This window comes from Tachypleus tridentatus, chromosome 6, assembly GCF_004210375.1.
Source record: "Tachypleus tridentatus isolate NWPU-2018 chromosome 6, ASM421037v1, whole genome shotgun sequence".
NCBI lineage: Eukaryota > Metazoa > Arthropoda > Merostomata > Xiphosura > Limulidae > Tachypleus > Tachypleus tridentatus.
This window is the reverse complement of record NC_134830.1, coordinates 78358590-78375814: the sequence shown is the minus strand read 5'-3', so window position 1 is coordinate 78375814 and position 17225 is coordinate 78358590. Positions and strand designations below refer to the sequence as shown.

The 17225-nt window shown below is 36.7% G+C and overlaps 1 protein-coding gene across 3 annotated transcripts in view; it reads right to left on the bottom strand.

The window, feature by feature from the left end:
- Nucleotides 1-17225, bottom strand: part of LOC143252868 (uncharacterized) — a 124666-nt gene that overhangs the window by 28978 nt on the left and 78463 nt on the right. For 2 of the 3 annotated variants that reach the window (XM_076505658.1, XM_076505660.1), the window contains exons 2-3: nt 12500-12538; nt 11566-11707 (exon numbers count right to left, since the gene is read on the bottom strand). In XM_076505658.1, coding sequence (XP_076361773.1) covers nt 11566-11707; nt 12500-12538 — 181 coding nt within the window. The remainder of the gene's footprint in view (nt 1-11565; nt 11708-12499; nt 12539-17225) is intronic. The other variant, XM_076505659.1, reaches the window with a different exon arrangement.

Below are 17225 nucleotides of genomic sequence, written 5' to 3'. Positions count from 1 at the left end.
TCAAAACTGCTGATGGAAGTTATTTAGATAAATTAACTTTTTGTTATAAGATAAGATACTAACATCTGAACACAAAAACCTGGCAGTTTCATTAAACTTCCTGTATATAGCTTATTGTAAACTACTACTTGATACTTGTAAAAAATAACCTTTGACTAAACAAGAGAATTATGATCAGTTTATTACCCTTGTATGTTAATTTTATAAGGATGTCACTTGCTGCACAGCACATCTGTCCAAAAATTTGGAAAAAAGTTACCTTAACATGCCTGAAAAAGTATATTTTTTCTTCAGATCAAAAAAAGGTAAAATGCATTGTTTCCTATTGTTATATATATCATAATTTTACTGTGTAACAAAATTTTTACTTTTTCTTGTTCCTGGGCAGAAAGTCTTATTTTTCTATTGCTTATGCCTAAAGTAAGTAAAAACAGACCTAATTTTCTCTTCAAACTTTGCTTTTGTGACCTGGGTAATGAAATTTTCAAATTTACCCATTTTACAGAACATTCCAGGTAGATTCAGTGCAGAGTAGCTGATAGAGAATTTTCTAGAACTTTCTAGAATGTTGTAGAACTTACAAGAATTTTCAAGAACCTTTAAGAATTTTCTAGAACTGTTCATAGTAATATATATATATGCAGGGGCTCACCACTCACCACTTCAGTTTAGTTCTAGCTGCCTAAGTAAACACATAGACCTAACTGGTTTTTATCAGAAATCACATCAAGAATCTGCAAGCATTCTCCAGATGCATTCTGCTGTGTATGTGGCCAATTTATCAAGACAAAAGGAAAAAGGTACTCTGTGACAACATCTGTTAAATGTGTGAAGTCTACAAAGCATATTTTGCTATGCCTGTCAGGAATCAAGACAAACCCTGGGCACCTCATTTTACCTGTGAGCACTGCAAAAAACCTCTAGAAGATAAGATGGACAATTTTTGCTTGCTTGAATAGTAAGATTTTATACTATACAAACTTTAGACCTTTTAAAATTTAAATATCTTTCAGTGCACCTCAAGACCTGGTATGATGAGTATGGCAGGGAGGTTTTCAGAGACTGGAAAAATAGGAGCATTCCTAATGGGTCTCCAAGGAGGCTTTACCAAGTTTCCCTGTTATCTTTGCCTTTGGGACAGCAGGGACACCACAGTGAGGAAGCACTGGCCTCAACAGACCGAGTTCTTTGTGGGGAAAGACAATGTCATGTGTGAGCCACTAGTGGACCTCCAGAAGGTGTTGTTCCCACCACTGCACATAAATTGGGTCTTACAAAACAATTTGTCACAGCTTTTGATAAGGAGTCTGCAGCCTTCAAGTACCTTCAAGACTTCTTCCCTAAGCTGTCCAAGGCAAAGGTCAAAGCTGATGTCTTTGTTGTACCAAAAAATAAAGAAGATCCTGAAGTGCACAGAATTTCCCAAGAAGCTCAGTAGGAAGGGAAAAAAAGCTTGGGGCAGGTTTATTGTAGTGGTTCGACGCTTCTTGGGCAATCACAAGTTTGAAAATTATGTGGAACTGGTTGAGGCTCTGGTGAAGAACTATGGCAAAATGGGCTGCATGATGTCCCTGAAAGTCCATATCCTTGATGCTCATCTTGATAAATCCCTGGGAGCATACTCAGAAGAGAAAGGCAAGCACTTCCATCAAGATATACTGGACTTTGAATGCCACTACCAAGGAGAGTATAATGAAAACATGATGGGAGACTTATTTGGGGACTGATACATGGACGTAATTTACATTAGAGTAACAAATCTTGAAAAAACTACTCACTTCTAAACATTTTTGTTCATTTTTTGTGTAAATATATGTAAATCTTGAAATATATGTTGTTTTATTCAGGCATTATGTAAATAAAAATGTGCAAATTTGCTCATTTTTACACAGAAAATAGGTTAATTTCTAAATTTCATTATCCAGGTCACAAAAGCCAAGTTTGAAGGGAATAATGACCATTTTCTATACTTTTACAATGTAAGCAATTATGAAATAACACTTACAATCCAGGAACAAAATTTGTGTTCCATTGTGTAATGTAAAGCTCAAGTGCACCATGCTAGCTTATGCAGTTAACTTCTATTTATGTAAATACTAGCATAGACTTGCAAAGTATATGCAGTCAAATTAGTTATCTTTACTGCAATATTACTTCTTTAAATATATGATCAATTATATTTTCAGTTAACTAATAGTAAAACAAATATTAAGTATTAAGCTGATGCATCAGAAATTATAATTTTCCAACTCTGAAAATGTATTTCTGACAGATCCTCCCTTTTTCTTTATAGAAGTTTTTCCTGATTTGTAGAGGGACTGATGTAACAATACCTAGAAGAGACCTTTTCAGAAAGATCCATAGGAAGCCCATAGAGTATGCGAATAAAAAGTATGTAAGACATGCCAGTAGAAGACAGTACAACTTCCATGCTAGGTATACTCATTGAAACTGATGTTTTGCAATAAGGGGAAATCGTATAAAGAGACTTCTGACTTAAGAGTGGCTACAGCTTAGCAAAGTGTAAGAAGGAGCTAAGCCTTGACCAACACCAGCAAAACCATGATAGGAATACCCAACCAATGGTATGAAGAGGATATTCTATAGTTCATCATGGAAATGGGAATTGGAAAGAAAGATCACCTGTTTCAAGGACCTACATAATTCAACACAATCAACACAAATAGCCTCTAAGAACCTACATTTCAGTGAGAGTAGGAGGGGAAGGGGCAATGCATCAGCTCAACTCCAGTCCAAAAAGGTGACATTGTGAATAAATCCTCCAGTCTGCATTAGGAGGAAGGTAACTGAGAAATTCACATGTGAGGACTTATGTGGATGGTCCAGCTCAAACCAACACTAGTACCTCTGAGAATCAGCATTTGAGTGATGGTAGGAAGGAGGGTATCCAGCTGAAGGGTGATCTATATGTGACATATATGATGGTCCAGCTCAAACCAACACTAGTACCTCTGAGAATCAGCATTTGAGTGATGGTAGGAAGGAGGGTATCCAGCTGAAGGGTGATCTATATGTTGACATAAGCCTTCCACTCCATAACCAAGCAGTACCTGCAATAGTAAATAAGGTCTGTGATAGAAAGAGTGGCTATACACCATCTGCACTGATGGTACATCACCACCTACTCTCAACTAAATAGAATTGAGCACACACAGAAAGAAGCCTCCATGGTCTAGAACCAAGCTACTAAGGATTGGCAAGTGATAAGGACTCCTGTACTCCACTGGAAGAAGAGCAGGAAATGTGTTGGAGAATCCAGATGCATGTAGTACTCGAGACAGACTATTATTGATTCAGAAAAACAAAGTAGTAGCAAGGATTGGCAGTAATGCTCATCTTCTTTATTAATGTTAGACAATGAGTTTACTGTCCAGCACAAACATATTTGTGATGCAAAACACTACAAGGAATAAATCTACAAGCTGTCTTGTGAAACACCCCATTTCTAAAGAGTGCATTATTGACCTGAATGGTTGTACAGTGTGGATTTATAAATAACACCTTGTCAGGCAATATCTGCCACTGAGCAGTATCTGTATAAGAAAATAAAACTCCTGTAGAGAAAAAAAAGGACCTAACAACTTGCAGAAAAAATGTGGAGCTTAAGATGGTGATATCAGAGAGAGGAAGAAACAGTAATCTATAGAGATGAAAATGGCCAGATGATGAAAATAATGTGAAATAAATGTATGTTGAGTGGTCCACATGTTGTTAAAAGCTACATTCTGCAATGGATGATGGAATCTGGCAGCCCGGAATAGAGTAAGGTAAGAGATTTGATGGCAAGGAGATTTAGAATAGATGATCATTATCAGGAGACAAAGAAAAATAAGCAAGGCAAATACAACCAATAAGGATTAGGGAAGAAATATCATAGGAAAGAGAGGAATTTCCATGTATAAAGAAAACAGGAATGGGAACAACAGAAGGGAGCACTAAAAGTCTTGAAAGAGTGGAGAGCCCAGACAGAACATAAAAGACAATCTAGATCAGGATGATGATAAAGGTGTGAAATATGGGTGGGAAATGGAAATGTAGGCAAAAATCACCTCAAACGTGACTGATGTTTTGGTCTGGGTAAAGAATAAAACAGTTCTTGAGTTATAATGTGCAAGAGAATCAAAAGTGGTAGTGATCAAATCTGAACACTGACTTTCATACACCAAAAGGAAGTGGAAAAGATCTTTAAGGATAGATGATATAAGGAACAGGATGGCATGGGCTCAAAGGAAGGGAGTGTAAAAGCATGAATAACGACCCTGAGTTTCCAATCAGGGAGGGTGATAGGACACAAGTGAGAGCAAAGGCTGAAGAAATGAAACAACAGAGTAGAAACCTGAAAAGCAAAGAGACAGCAAAATCTTGTGAAACAGAAGGTGGATGACAGGGCTGTGTGATTGCCAACAATGATAGGTACAGAAAGCCATTTGTCAAAAAGCTAGGTGAGGAAAGTAGGATGATATGACGAGAAGACCAATGGCAGTATACATACCACTTACACTGGTAAACTGACATGGAGGGAAGGGAAACAGAACAATAAATCATGAAAGCAACCCTCAGGGAAAGTTAGGTCTATCTGACAAGGGACTGAACAAATGCCACACAAAGACAATGTTGGAATGTGATGATGTAGCATGCCTGAATAAGATTATCTGAGGAGGCTGAGTGACAGGGTAAAGACCTGTCAATAGGAGTGGGTGCAGAAGTTGAAACCACTGTCACCGCAACCAAAGTGGATGAGGGATGGGTGAAAGATCCCCCCAATCCTTACCTAGGGCATCAACAACCACAGTTGAAGGATGTGATTGGTTGGTTGATTAAGTGTTTTATGGCACAAAGCAGCTAGGCTATCTGTGCCAAATGTCCGATAAAAGGTAAAAATAAAGTAAATGTAGTAAAATTCATAAATGGAAATGAAGGTAAAACAGCACTGAAAAACATATATATCATAAAAACAATGTTCACATCTAGTCTACAATGTTAAGAGAGAAACCACAATAAGAGAAGTTGTAAAAAACTTTCTGTAGCATAATGGTAATTATCATAACTTGCCAGGAAAACTAACAGGTAAGTACGAGAACCACCATCAGTCACCTGAAGTTGGCCTTTCCAGTCCTGGTACCGGATTATGTGTCATTATGGCCATTTTCAAAAAGTAAAGTAATAAAAGTTTTAAAAGACATGTAGCAAAATTGTAATAAGAACTTGCCAAACGTCCGTTAAAAAGGTAAAAGTAAAGTAAATGTAATAAAATTCATAAAAGGAAATAAGGGTATAACAAAACAGCATTTAAAAACATAAATAGTATAAAACCAATGTTGACATCCAGTCAACAATGTTAAGAGAGAAACTACAGTAAGAAAAGTTGTAAAGGACTTACTGTAGCATAATGGTAATTATCATAACTCGCCAGGAAAACTAACAGGTAAGTACGAGAACCACTGTCATTCACCTGAAGTTGGTCTTTCCAGTCCTGGTTCTGGGTTATGTGCCATTATGGCCATTTTCAAAAGGTAAAGTAATAAAAGTATTAAAAGACACGCAGAAAAATTGTAATAATAACTTGCAAGGATAACTAAAGGGTAGTTCAAATGGTAAGTTCAAACAGCAGCATTAGTCACCTGTAGTTGGCCTTTCCAGTCCTGGTGCTGAGTTATTTAATGTTATGGCCATTTTCTGCTTTTCAAATCGAACTAGAGATAGTGATTCTTAAAAGAGAACCACATTAAAAAGGTTTAATGTATAAATTTAAAACACTTAAATGACATAAAAAGTTTAATGGCCTTTAAAAAACTAAAAACTTTATCAAGGTGGACAGTGTCACCATCACAAATGACACTGTCTTATGTTACAGACAAGCTTTGGGTCCGAACAGTGTTAAAATGGTGCCATCATTGAGAGTCGTAACGAAGACAAGAATGTAAAATGTGGCTTATAGTGATCTGAGTGTTACACAAACTACACACTGATGCATCAGTTCCAGATAAAAGAAAACGATGAGTTAAAAAACTGTGATCAATGCCTAGTCTAGTTAGAATAACTTCCTCCTTCCGATTCTTACAGAAGCAAGACGGCCAAAGTCCAATAAAGGGTTTTATTTGCAAAAGCTTATTTTCGCACTGCTCACTCCAAGTCGACTGCCAGCTGGCATAGAGCCGAGCCTTGAATACAGGACCATAGTCCATGTATGGAATAAGCACAGTGGTGATAGTGCCAGAGCATATAGATTTAGCTGCCGTGTCTGCAAGCTCGTTCCCGCGAATACCAACATGGCCTGGTATCCAGAAAAATGGATAGAAGTAGATGTTAATGAGAAATGGGCTAGTCGGTTTTGAATATCAGCGAGAACAGGGTGTGAACCAAAGTGAAGTGATTCCAGGGCCAGTAGAGAACTAAATGAGTCAGTATAAATAAGAGTACTGCTTAGCTTCAATATAATCCAGGACAAGAGAAATGGCATACAGTTCAGCAGTGAACACAGAAGCTGTAGAGGGGATTCTGCAAGCAACTACTGAACTGCAACAAACCATGGCAGAGCCCACAGAGTCACCTGATTTGGAACCATCCGTATAAATTTGAATGGAAAGATTGTTCGAAAGATATTCAGTAAATAAAAGACGATACTTCAAATCAAGAGTATCTGCTATTCTCAGATGACTTAAAGAAAGGTCACATTTAGGGATTGTAATAAGCTATGGTGGGATGGGCTGACCAGTGGTTTCTGCAATGTTATCCAAGGACAAACCCAATTTATCCAATTATGCCTAGACGCAAAGGCCAAAAGGAGCAATGGCAGATCATGTGTTCTGAAAAAGTATGGCCCACCAAGGAAGGAAAATACAATCCCAGGTGGGATGCTTTGGTAAGGAACAAAGGTTTAGAGAATATAGTAAACACAGTTGCAAATGGTGAAGGTGCAAAGAAGGTTCATAAGATTCTATGTATAAGCTGTGAACTGGGGAGGTGCAGAAAGCCCCAGTGCAGAGTCAAAGTCCTTGATGATGAACAAGTTCCAGCATCTTTAACCTGATCAGTGCCGTAGACGAGATAACTTGTCCAAGCCGATCAGTAAAACAGTCCCACGGATGAGTTATTGTTTCATGTTTTGTACATATTTCTTCATTTTGTGTACTACTATAACTTTGGCTTAGAGAAAAATAGTATTTGTTGTTTATTTCCTTTGTTTTAAAATTTACTCAATTTTGCTGAGAAAACCTGGCATAGGAGCTGCCACAGCAGCTGAAAAACTTGGCAGTCAACAGGTTAAGGCTGAGGATCTGGCAGAGCCATAGACCAGTGATTCATAGTCGAGTTTCGATCAAACAAGAGCAGATATATCTATAACATAGAACATCAATCTGCTCCCCAACTGGTGGTAGAGAGAACACAGAGGATGTTCAGTGCTCTTGTGCATTTGACAAGTAGCTGCTTAATGTATGGTATAAAAGTTAGCTTATGGTAAAAAATAAGCCCCAAGAACTTGGTCTCAGGGACCACAGACAGCGAAACTTCACCGATACGGAGTTCAGGATCAGGATGGATACCCCATTGACAGCAAAAGTGCATGAAAACGGTTTTAGAGAGAGAGAAATTAAAGCCATTTGCTGTGGTCCACTTCAGTGAATGATTGAGAGCAGTTTGAAGTTGCCGCTCAATATATCTCATGTTCAGCTACTGACAAGAGATGTGAAAGTCATCGACATAGAAGTCATTTGATGGCATTAATCTTTATACTGAAAAGTGTGATATTGAAAACACAGTCCTGAGGGACTCCAAGTTCCTGTAGAAAAGTACAGGAAAGTGTCGAACCAACACAAACATGGAATTTCCTGTCCATTAAAAAATTTTTGATAAAAATGGGTAAATGGCCACGTAACCCATATATATGGAGGTCTCGCAAAATGCCATACCTCCATGTCGTGTCATAAGCCTTCTCAATATCAAAGAATATTGATATAAGATGTTGTCATTTGAGAAAGGCTTCTCTGATTGACATTTCAAGTCAAATAGGGTGGTTCATGGTGGGGTGCTGTTGTCAGAACCCACACTGGGTGGGCGAGAGGAGGTTGTTTGATTTGAAGAACCAAAGAAAATGAGCATTATCCATCCTCTCTAAGGTCTTACAGAGACAGCTCATCAAAGCAATTGGACAGTAGTTTGAAGGAATCTTGGGATCTTTTCCAGACTTAGAGAAAGGTAAGATAATACCCTGGTGCCAAGCATTAGGAAAAACATTCTCCTGCCAGATCCAGTTAAAAACAATTAGAAGAATATCAAGAGAGGCAGGAGATAGATGGTGCAGCATGTCATAGTGTACATCATCAGGTCCAACAGATGTACTGCCAGACTAATGAAGGGCCATTTTCAGTTCCACCAGTGTAAAGGGACGGTTACAGTCACAGAGACAGTCAGTTCGAAAGGAAAGAGGTGAGTGTTCTGCCTGAGTATTGATAAACCAAGATGGTGGAGGAACAAGCAGAAGTGCTAGATACTCAGCAACAAAAGCTTTCACCTACAGTATAGGTGATGCTCCACACATCAGCTACTTCTTGGCCATTAGAAAGTAAGATTGAGAGGGGAACAGAATTGTACTGCCCACTGACATTTTGAACCCTGTCCCATATGACCTTGGAACTGATGGTAGAAGATATGCCAGTTGTGAACTTAATCCAAGATTCCTTCTGGCTTTGCCTTCTTACCCACCTAGCATGTGTACAGGCCCACTGGAAAGTGATGCAGTTTGAAAGTGTGGGATATCTACAGAAAGTATCCCAGACCCGTTTTTGAGCTTCCCGTGTCATGTGGCAGGCAGGATTCCACCACAGTCGAGGACATAGTGGAAAACGTGTCAAGGTTTTAGGAATACATTGAGCAGCTGCTTGTATAATACAGTCAGTTACTGCTAACACACAGTCGTCTACTGATGGCTGACAGACGATGGCAGGATCAAGTTCTGTGAGAGCAGTGAAAGTGGACCAGTCTGCCTGATTCAGCATCCACCAGGGCACGCATGTAGGGTGGCATCGACCATGGCCAGTCTCTCTCAAATGTATAGGAAAATGATAATTGCCTCGTGGATTATTGTCAACCCTCCAAGAAAAATGGGAGAATAATGAAGGGGAGCAAACCGAGAGATCAATAGCAGTAAAGGACTGACTAGATGTGTGAAAATAAGTGGAACAACCAGTATTGAAAAGAGAAAGGTTATGATTACAGAGCATACACTCTACATAGCAATCCCTCCTATCAATAACAGCACTTCCCCAGAGGAGATGATGTTCATTAAAGTCCCCCAGGATTGGAAATGGAGATGGCAACTGTTCAATGAGAGCATCAAGTTCTGATTGATCATATGTCTCTCCAGGTGACAGGTAGAGAGAACAAATAGTGATGGTATGACCCAAGGAAACACGGATGGCTACGGCCTCCAAGGGTGTGTTGAGTGACAAAGACAGGGTGGGCATATGCTAACCAACCACCAGTGCCACCCCTCCATGTACTTGTCTATCACACAGCCTGTCATTTCTGAACAGAGAAAACTGCTGAAATGTGACTGTATCGGCAGGTTTCAGAAATGTTTCTTGTAAGGAAAGACATACAGGATGGTAGTAAGCAATCAGTTTTGATGTCATCCAGAATAGAACTTAAACCTCGACAGTTCCATTTTATCAAGGTGGCCATTTTTATTTATGTGTAGGCAAATTGGCTGGAGAAATCTTCTGTTTATGACCACATCTTTTTTCCTTACTGTCCTTATTCATGGGAGCTCTGTCGACCTCCATGGATCCTGCCCTGAGTCGATTATGCAGGTCTTTGTTGGTGGAAGGGGATTTCAGTGACTGAGGATGCAAACGAATAATTGTTTTGCATCTTGAGGTGGGAGAAAAATATGTATGTGAAAAAATGCCTGTATCTGGAACCAAAGAATGTGGATCTTGGTGTTTGGTGGAATGTATGGGAGGAATAGAGATGAGTGTAGAAGATGATTCATCAACTTTTTTAACCATGGAGGTCAAAAGGCTTTTCATTTGTTTTGAGAACGATTCTCTCGGAGGCACAGAAAGATCTGTCTGCACTCCCACTGTAGTTGTGAAACGAAGTGCAGCAGCAAACATCCGAGGGGAAGTGATGGACAGCAATTTCCGAGCCTCAGGATAAGTAATGTTATGAGTCATTTTCAAATGCTGCACCTCTTTTTACTCCAACCATTTAGGCCAAGAATGAAAGTAGGAAGGGTGAGAACCATTGCAGTTGACACAATATGGGTTTGTTTCACACTCATTGGCATCATATTCCTTGCTATCACAATGAGCACATGTCAGGGAACCATGACATGACATCTTTGAGTGGCCAAACCTCTGACACTGGAAACATCGGAGAAGGTTTTGAATGTTTGGCCGTACCATGCAATTTAGATAACCTGTCTTGATGGTGGCAGGTGCACATGGTGATGTAAATGTCACAACAAGAATATTTGTCAGCAGTGTAACTCAATCTTTGCGAGTGGAGATGCACCTCACTGCAGAATCTCTTTCAGTGGAGAAACCAGCGAAAATCTCTATTACGGGGATGTTCTTTAAATAATAATAAGGGCCTCCAAAAGAGACAGAACCTCTCATTCAGTTGGAGGAGAGGAGGAAACACTTTGATCCAGAAGCTCCATATACTGCAGGTGAAAGGGACATGATTGAGCCCCATTGAGATAAGAATTGAAGAATATCCCTCAGTTGAACAAAGTATAGAGTGGGGATAGGAAGAACTTCTCCATGTGGCATGTGAAAAAGGTAGAAGTAATTAGTTGCCCATATAATGGTATAATGGTGAAAATAAAGGACTCTAGAATTGAGAAGACACATGAGGGCAGGTGGGAGCATCAAGGTTAGTAGCAAGGAAAATTTTGTGTATAGTACAAGTTGGGAAAAGATATTTTCTTAGAGAATGTAAGATATCATGTTGAAATTTCAAAATTCAAAAGGATTCTAATCACAGATACTAAGATGTTTAATTCCACTTAACATCAGTTAACCTTTTATTAAGTATGATCTATATTCAAAATGAAATAAATCAGCAATGCAACTTGCATACATTTTTACTCTAGTTTAATTTCTAAAATATATTTTTCAATCAATCCTAGCTTAAAAATTCATATTGGACAAATCTTTTTTAACACAACACATGTAATAAATTAAGAAATCAACATATATTCTTCCAATTTTGCTGTCTACACATTTCATTCTACACTTTCAATAAACAGACAAACAACAATACCAGGTTAAGCTTTTTTTTTCAAAGTGACATAATTTAAATGCTATTTTAGAAAGTACATACCACACAGTTTGATTTTATGAGTTATACATAAGTAAATTCTTAAATTGATTGAACTTGTTTCTACATTTCTCAAATTAGAAAGAATAAACACCAAATAATAATTTAAAGTGGCAAAAATAAAGTTGAGATTTTGGAATTTTTGTATGTACAAGGAATTAATAAGCAAGGAAACAAACCATTTTTTTTCTGTCTTAGAAAAACAAAAAAACAACATACCTCCTCCTGAGCCTTCCTCATCCTCTTCTTCCTCTTTAGGTCCATTTCCAGAACCTGGAGTGTCTTCATCATCTATACCTTGTCCTGATGAATGGTCAAGGTCAGAGATTTCAGAAACAGCACTTCCTTCTACAGGAACACCCTATAAATTAAAAGATTATTCTGGTTAGCTGTCCCCTGCCTCCTAGGTGTTTTCTGCAAGGCAATAATTTATTTCATGAAGAAAATAGTTAACATTATACTAAAATTTCACTTCATTCTTTTTTAATGGACATTATTATGCAAGAACTTAAAGGGTATCTATCAAAGATTTTGGAATAAAGTTCACTACATAACCAGAGAACTGAATTCCAAGACCTTCAAAAATGTTTTCCATTTTAAAATATTATTTTTAATCACATAATACATTTTAAGTAAAGATAATGTTCAGTGTGAATATCACTTAGAATAACCTGATAGTTTACTATTTCTACCTGTGGTTTCATTACTTTCAGTTACTGACAACAAACAAATGTTTACAACTACACACACACTTCTATATCTTCATTACAAAATCTTATATGAATATATCTGTCTTGTAAACAAATGTTTACAACTAGAAACACACACACACTTCTATATCTTCATTACAAAATCTTATATGAATATTTCTGTCTTACTTTCTAACTGTTAACCTTTTGCCATGGGATTTTAAAAGTTTAAAGTCCACTGAGTCACTACCATAAAAAAAATCAAAGAATTATTACATCTTAGATACAAATTTTCTTTCTCCCTCTCTTTTTATATCAAGCAACAATATAACTGGAATTTGAAATAAAATATTTAAATGAATTGGTTTTAGGATGGAGTTTCATGTTTTGTTCCTGTATGTTTAAAATATGCAACTTCAAATAGGTATACTATAATCATTGAACTACGATATATGCATTCTCACCTGTGGATCATCCTCAAAGAACCACCCACTATCAGAACTCTGTGAAAGAAAAAAACAAAAATTTGTCTACTAAATGCAGAACAGAAACTTGATTTGTGATTTTAAAAATCATAAAGCTTGCCCTTAAAAAATCATTAACAGTATATCCTATAATAAGAAAATATCCAAGTATATTTCACTTTCAGGCACTCTACATTTTTTTGCAAATCAAAATTTTAATAGAGCTTCAGTTCATTCAAACAATATTTAACATCAATCTTCATTAAAGATGCTGATAAATACTTCTGTATTAACCATAATGTTTTGTGCCCACCCTTGAAACACGACCATATATCCTTACCAATGAATACTCATTGTAAAAATCCGAAATCTCAGTCTTGTGTAACTGGATGGCAATTTTACTTTTGGATTTGTTAACTGGTCAGGAATTTACTCTGTTATGAGACAATATGTTTCATTTATTTGTAACTCTCAGTGAAAATCTAATTCAGAATAAATGTCTTTTAACAATTAACCTGATCTAACTTGTATACACCACCTGTTGTTCCTGTTCATTCATTTACTGTAAAGAACTTTTCTGCTAGCACATCCTCACATTGGATGGTCTTAATTTTTGAATCATGTAAGCATCAGTGTGCTAGTAATTGTAAATTTGTACACCTAAGACAACTGTTATAGCTTAAATCTTCAGTTTCTTGAAATAACTTGTCATAATCTCACTCTATAAATGTAGTGTGACAACTGGGTCATCTACAGCAGCATTGACTAGCTCAATAAACACATAAATAATCTAAGGAACTAGTTATTAACACAAAAAGATGAGTAAAATAAGACAATTCATAAATACTGGATAATGAAAATTTACATTGAATAGACACTGGTACACAGTCACCTAAATGGCATTGCCTGTATATATAGTGCTAATAAAAAACTACTAAAGGAAAATCTAACAATAAACTTCATTCTTGCTTTCATTTGGCAGTGAAGTGAATTACTTCTACACTGCAGCTCAGCATGTGTGTCATCTGTTTAGAATAATTAACAAAACTGTATATCATAAACCAATCGACAATAAAAACTTTGTACAACTAACATCATCTAGCTGTAGAGCTACATCATACACTGACATTTAGATTCAAACAAGATAATTGCACAAGATATAAGCAGAAAGTATTTAAGTTACTATTAACAGAAAAGGTGTTTTAAATGATAATATGTAATAATTATGTGCTTACATCTAACTGAAGGAACAATCCCAACTTCTTTACAAACTTTGTTGAGCATTCCTATACTCTTAATGTCTTTTCTCAAAGTTAGAAAATAGACTATGTTGGCATATTATACAAGGAAGGGGGCAAGCTATTGCTTTATAAGAATGTCACCATCCATATGATTCAATTATTTCTTCATTGAACCTAAGAAACAATTTGCCTTTTTTTCCTTTATCTTTGAGAAAATGATATTTACTTAACTGTAAATCTTGTAGGAAAAACTAATCTCATTGACACTTTTTTTTTTAATTTTAGATTCCACTCAATAATTTTTCATTTCTATTACTTTTCTCAAGTGAATCGTCTTACATTTGCCAATATTAAAACAAAATTTACCTCTCTGACCAATCTATAAAGAACTGCTGTGACCTTGAAAGTTATGTATGTTAACATCACCATTTTTTGGTAAAAAAAACATTGTTAATGAGTTCATCACAGATTCTGGTAAGTGGTTAAAGTAAAGTAAGAACAATTTCAGTCCATTACGGCACACTTCTTTCAGTATTTTTGCTATTTTCTATCATCAAGGAAGTCGTGTACCCATAAGAGGTGGTGACATTTTATACAATAATTGATAAATTTCTCTCTTAAATGGGGTACAGTATCAAATGCTCTAGCATATTCTAATTAAACTATATCTAAAGATTGGTAATTTCCAATGAATCTGAAGAAATAACTGAAAGAAACAATCAACCAAACTGACACTGTGAGAAAACATACAAAACTATTGTATTCAGTGATGTCGAGAAAACCCACTTGTAGAGAAATATATATGCAAAAACGGCTCGTTTGGGTTGAGAAAATATTTTACATAGAAGAACTAAAAACAATTCGACCTTCTTCGGTCATCGTCAGGTTCACAAAGAAAGAGGTACGGTTTGTGGAGGAAACTTATTGATGTTGATGAAGTACTGTTTTATTTTGTGTGATTCATCGTTAATTTTATCGGGTGAGCATAGTTTTATGGCTGTGTTTATTTAGGTTCTTAGCATGTTGAGTTTTTGTTTTGTTTCATGTGCTGAGACCCAAGGAATGTATAGTCCAGTATGGGTGATTTTAAGTGGATTTCTGTTTTGAATTGTGTGTCGGTTCTTGTAGAAAACATTATATGCACACACCTAGACAGAAAGCAAAATCAACCAACAAAAGTAAATATATCTCACGAATCAAAAAATCACAAAACCATACACTGCTGTATACCATATATTCCTGACATTAGCAGACAAATAACCAACATTTGGCAAAAACTACTTACAAAATATGACATTTCAGTTAATACCAAATTTATTCAAAAACCAGGCACAAAACTGAGGTCTATACTATGTAAAAACTACACTGACAAACACAGGAATCCTGGTAAGAGACAGGAAAAATAACACAAAAAGTGGCAGTAGAAGCCACATAATATTTTGGGGAAGAAACCAAATAAAGAAGTCTATCTGGAACCAAACAGGAATACAGGTGGGAAATGGAATGGGTAGAGGATAAAATAAGAGGAACTGTAATAGATGCAGGCAACAGCAACAGCATAAATACTAGAATGATGATGACTACAATCAAGGATGAAGAAAAGCATTTAAGAAAATGATGATATAATGAACATATAACAATGGATTCAAATGAAAAATTGAATAGAGCATGAAGGACAGATAGGATGAAAGGAAGGAACAAAATAACAGGGGAGGAGAAAGCTTTTCAGAAATGGGAGAATCAGAAACTGTTCAACACAGTAACCCTTTAACTAAAAACAGGTGACCAGGACAAACCCTCATCAAATAACCAGGAAAAGAATTGGGAAAGATGAAGTATTAAAAAATGGAAGCCACAGTGAATGGACCAAAGTCTGAATGGAGACCACTACTTCTGGTACACAGACAAGGAGGAAGGTCAAATGAAATGGGAAAGATTATATGAGAAGTGAGTCCATGAGTTAAGGCAAATGATCAAACATAAGCCATGCATGAAGATGGAGTCTGGTGATGTCAGAATGAACTATGTCTGATTGTAATTGCTGGAGGAGAGACTAAGACAGTGGTAAGAGGATGTTGTTCCAGTAAAGTCCAGAGCAGAGGTAACTATGTACAAGCAAGCCAACAGGGAGCAACAAGTTAGACAAAGAGTTGTCCAGATAAAGGAACACTCTCTGGAGAGGAGTCCAATTGGAGGGCAGGCATACAGGTGAAAATCCCTCCAATCCTGAATGAATGCATCTACTCCCAGAGCTGAAGGGTATGGGACCAGAGACCAAAAGGATGAATTTTTATGTTTCATCAAGTGGCAAACACACCTATTTGCAATATTTCCAATGCAGAACACACTCCATTGGATGAAACTGGTTGAGTCAAAATAAACATCAGCCACTAGGTTCATAATGCTAGAAATATAATATGACATGTCAAGATGATTTAGAGACTAAAAACACAGAGATCTGGATTTTGTTCCCCTTGCTTTGTAATATAGCTAACAACAGTCTAGTAGCCAGAATGCACTATCACCATCTGCCCCTTCAGAAGCAGGAGGAAAATGATACATAGCCTGACAAACTGCCAAAATTTCCAGGATTTTGAAAATGAAGATTAGCTCTTTAATGGACCATCAACTAGAAATCTCTTGGGAATCGAGAAAACCTTCCAACCCACCAAAGAAGCATAAATAAACAGATGAGGCTCTGGACAAGGTAGAGGAATAGGAATTCCCACTATCTTCAGTTCCATATCAAACCACCAAGCAGGATCAGCTCTGATCCCTGGGAAAGGGTAATTGGGTGGTCCAAGAAATTGTAGAAAAATTACCAATGGTCAAGAAATGTCCACTGAAGGGAATACATGTGAGCTCGACCCAAGGGAATGAAAGTTTCCAAAAAATTCCATATTCCCAAAAGAGAGAGAACCCCTTGTACAGTAAGAAAAGGAGATGATAGGGCCACTGAGACAGCCTGTTCCATACCCCTGAGCTAACTAAGATAGAAATTAAAGAAACATCTCCAAGAAGATATGATACTGAGTGTGGTTAAGAATGGATTTCTCAAACCGGAACATTATGGAAGATTATAATGTGTGTGCAACATTTTTTTTGTATTTAATGCTTGGAAAAGTAGAACAATGGGACACAAATATAGTTTTTAATAGCTGGCCCATAAAATTGGTTGCCTTCAGACATAGTGGATGTAACAGGCTTTATAAATATTCCAATTAACAAATGTAGATATTTTATTGAATAGCACTGATGCATTTTTTGACTAATTTCTCTAACATCTGTTTCTTGGAAAAAATTATGTCACTTTTGGATCATATATATTTTCAAAAATTTTCAGATTCCTAAAAATACCAAATTTCCATCATTATGTTAAAGAAGTAATATACTTCATAAAACTTTTGAGATTTATATAGTTGTTTGCAAACTAAGTTTAAAATAATTTAATTTATAATTTTAAAATGATTAGAAATACCCCATAA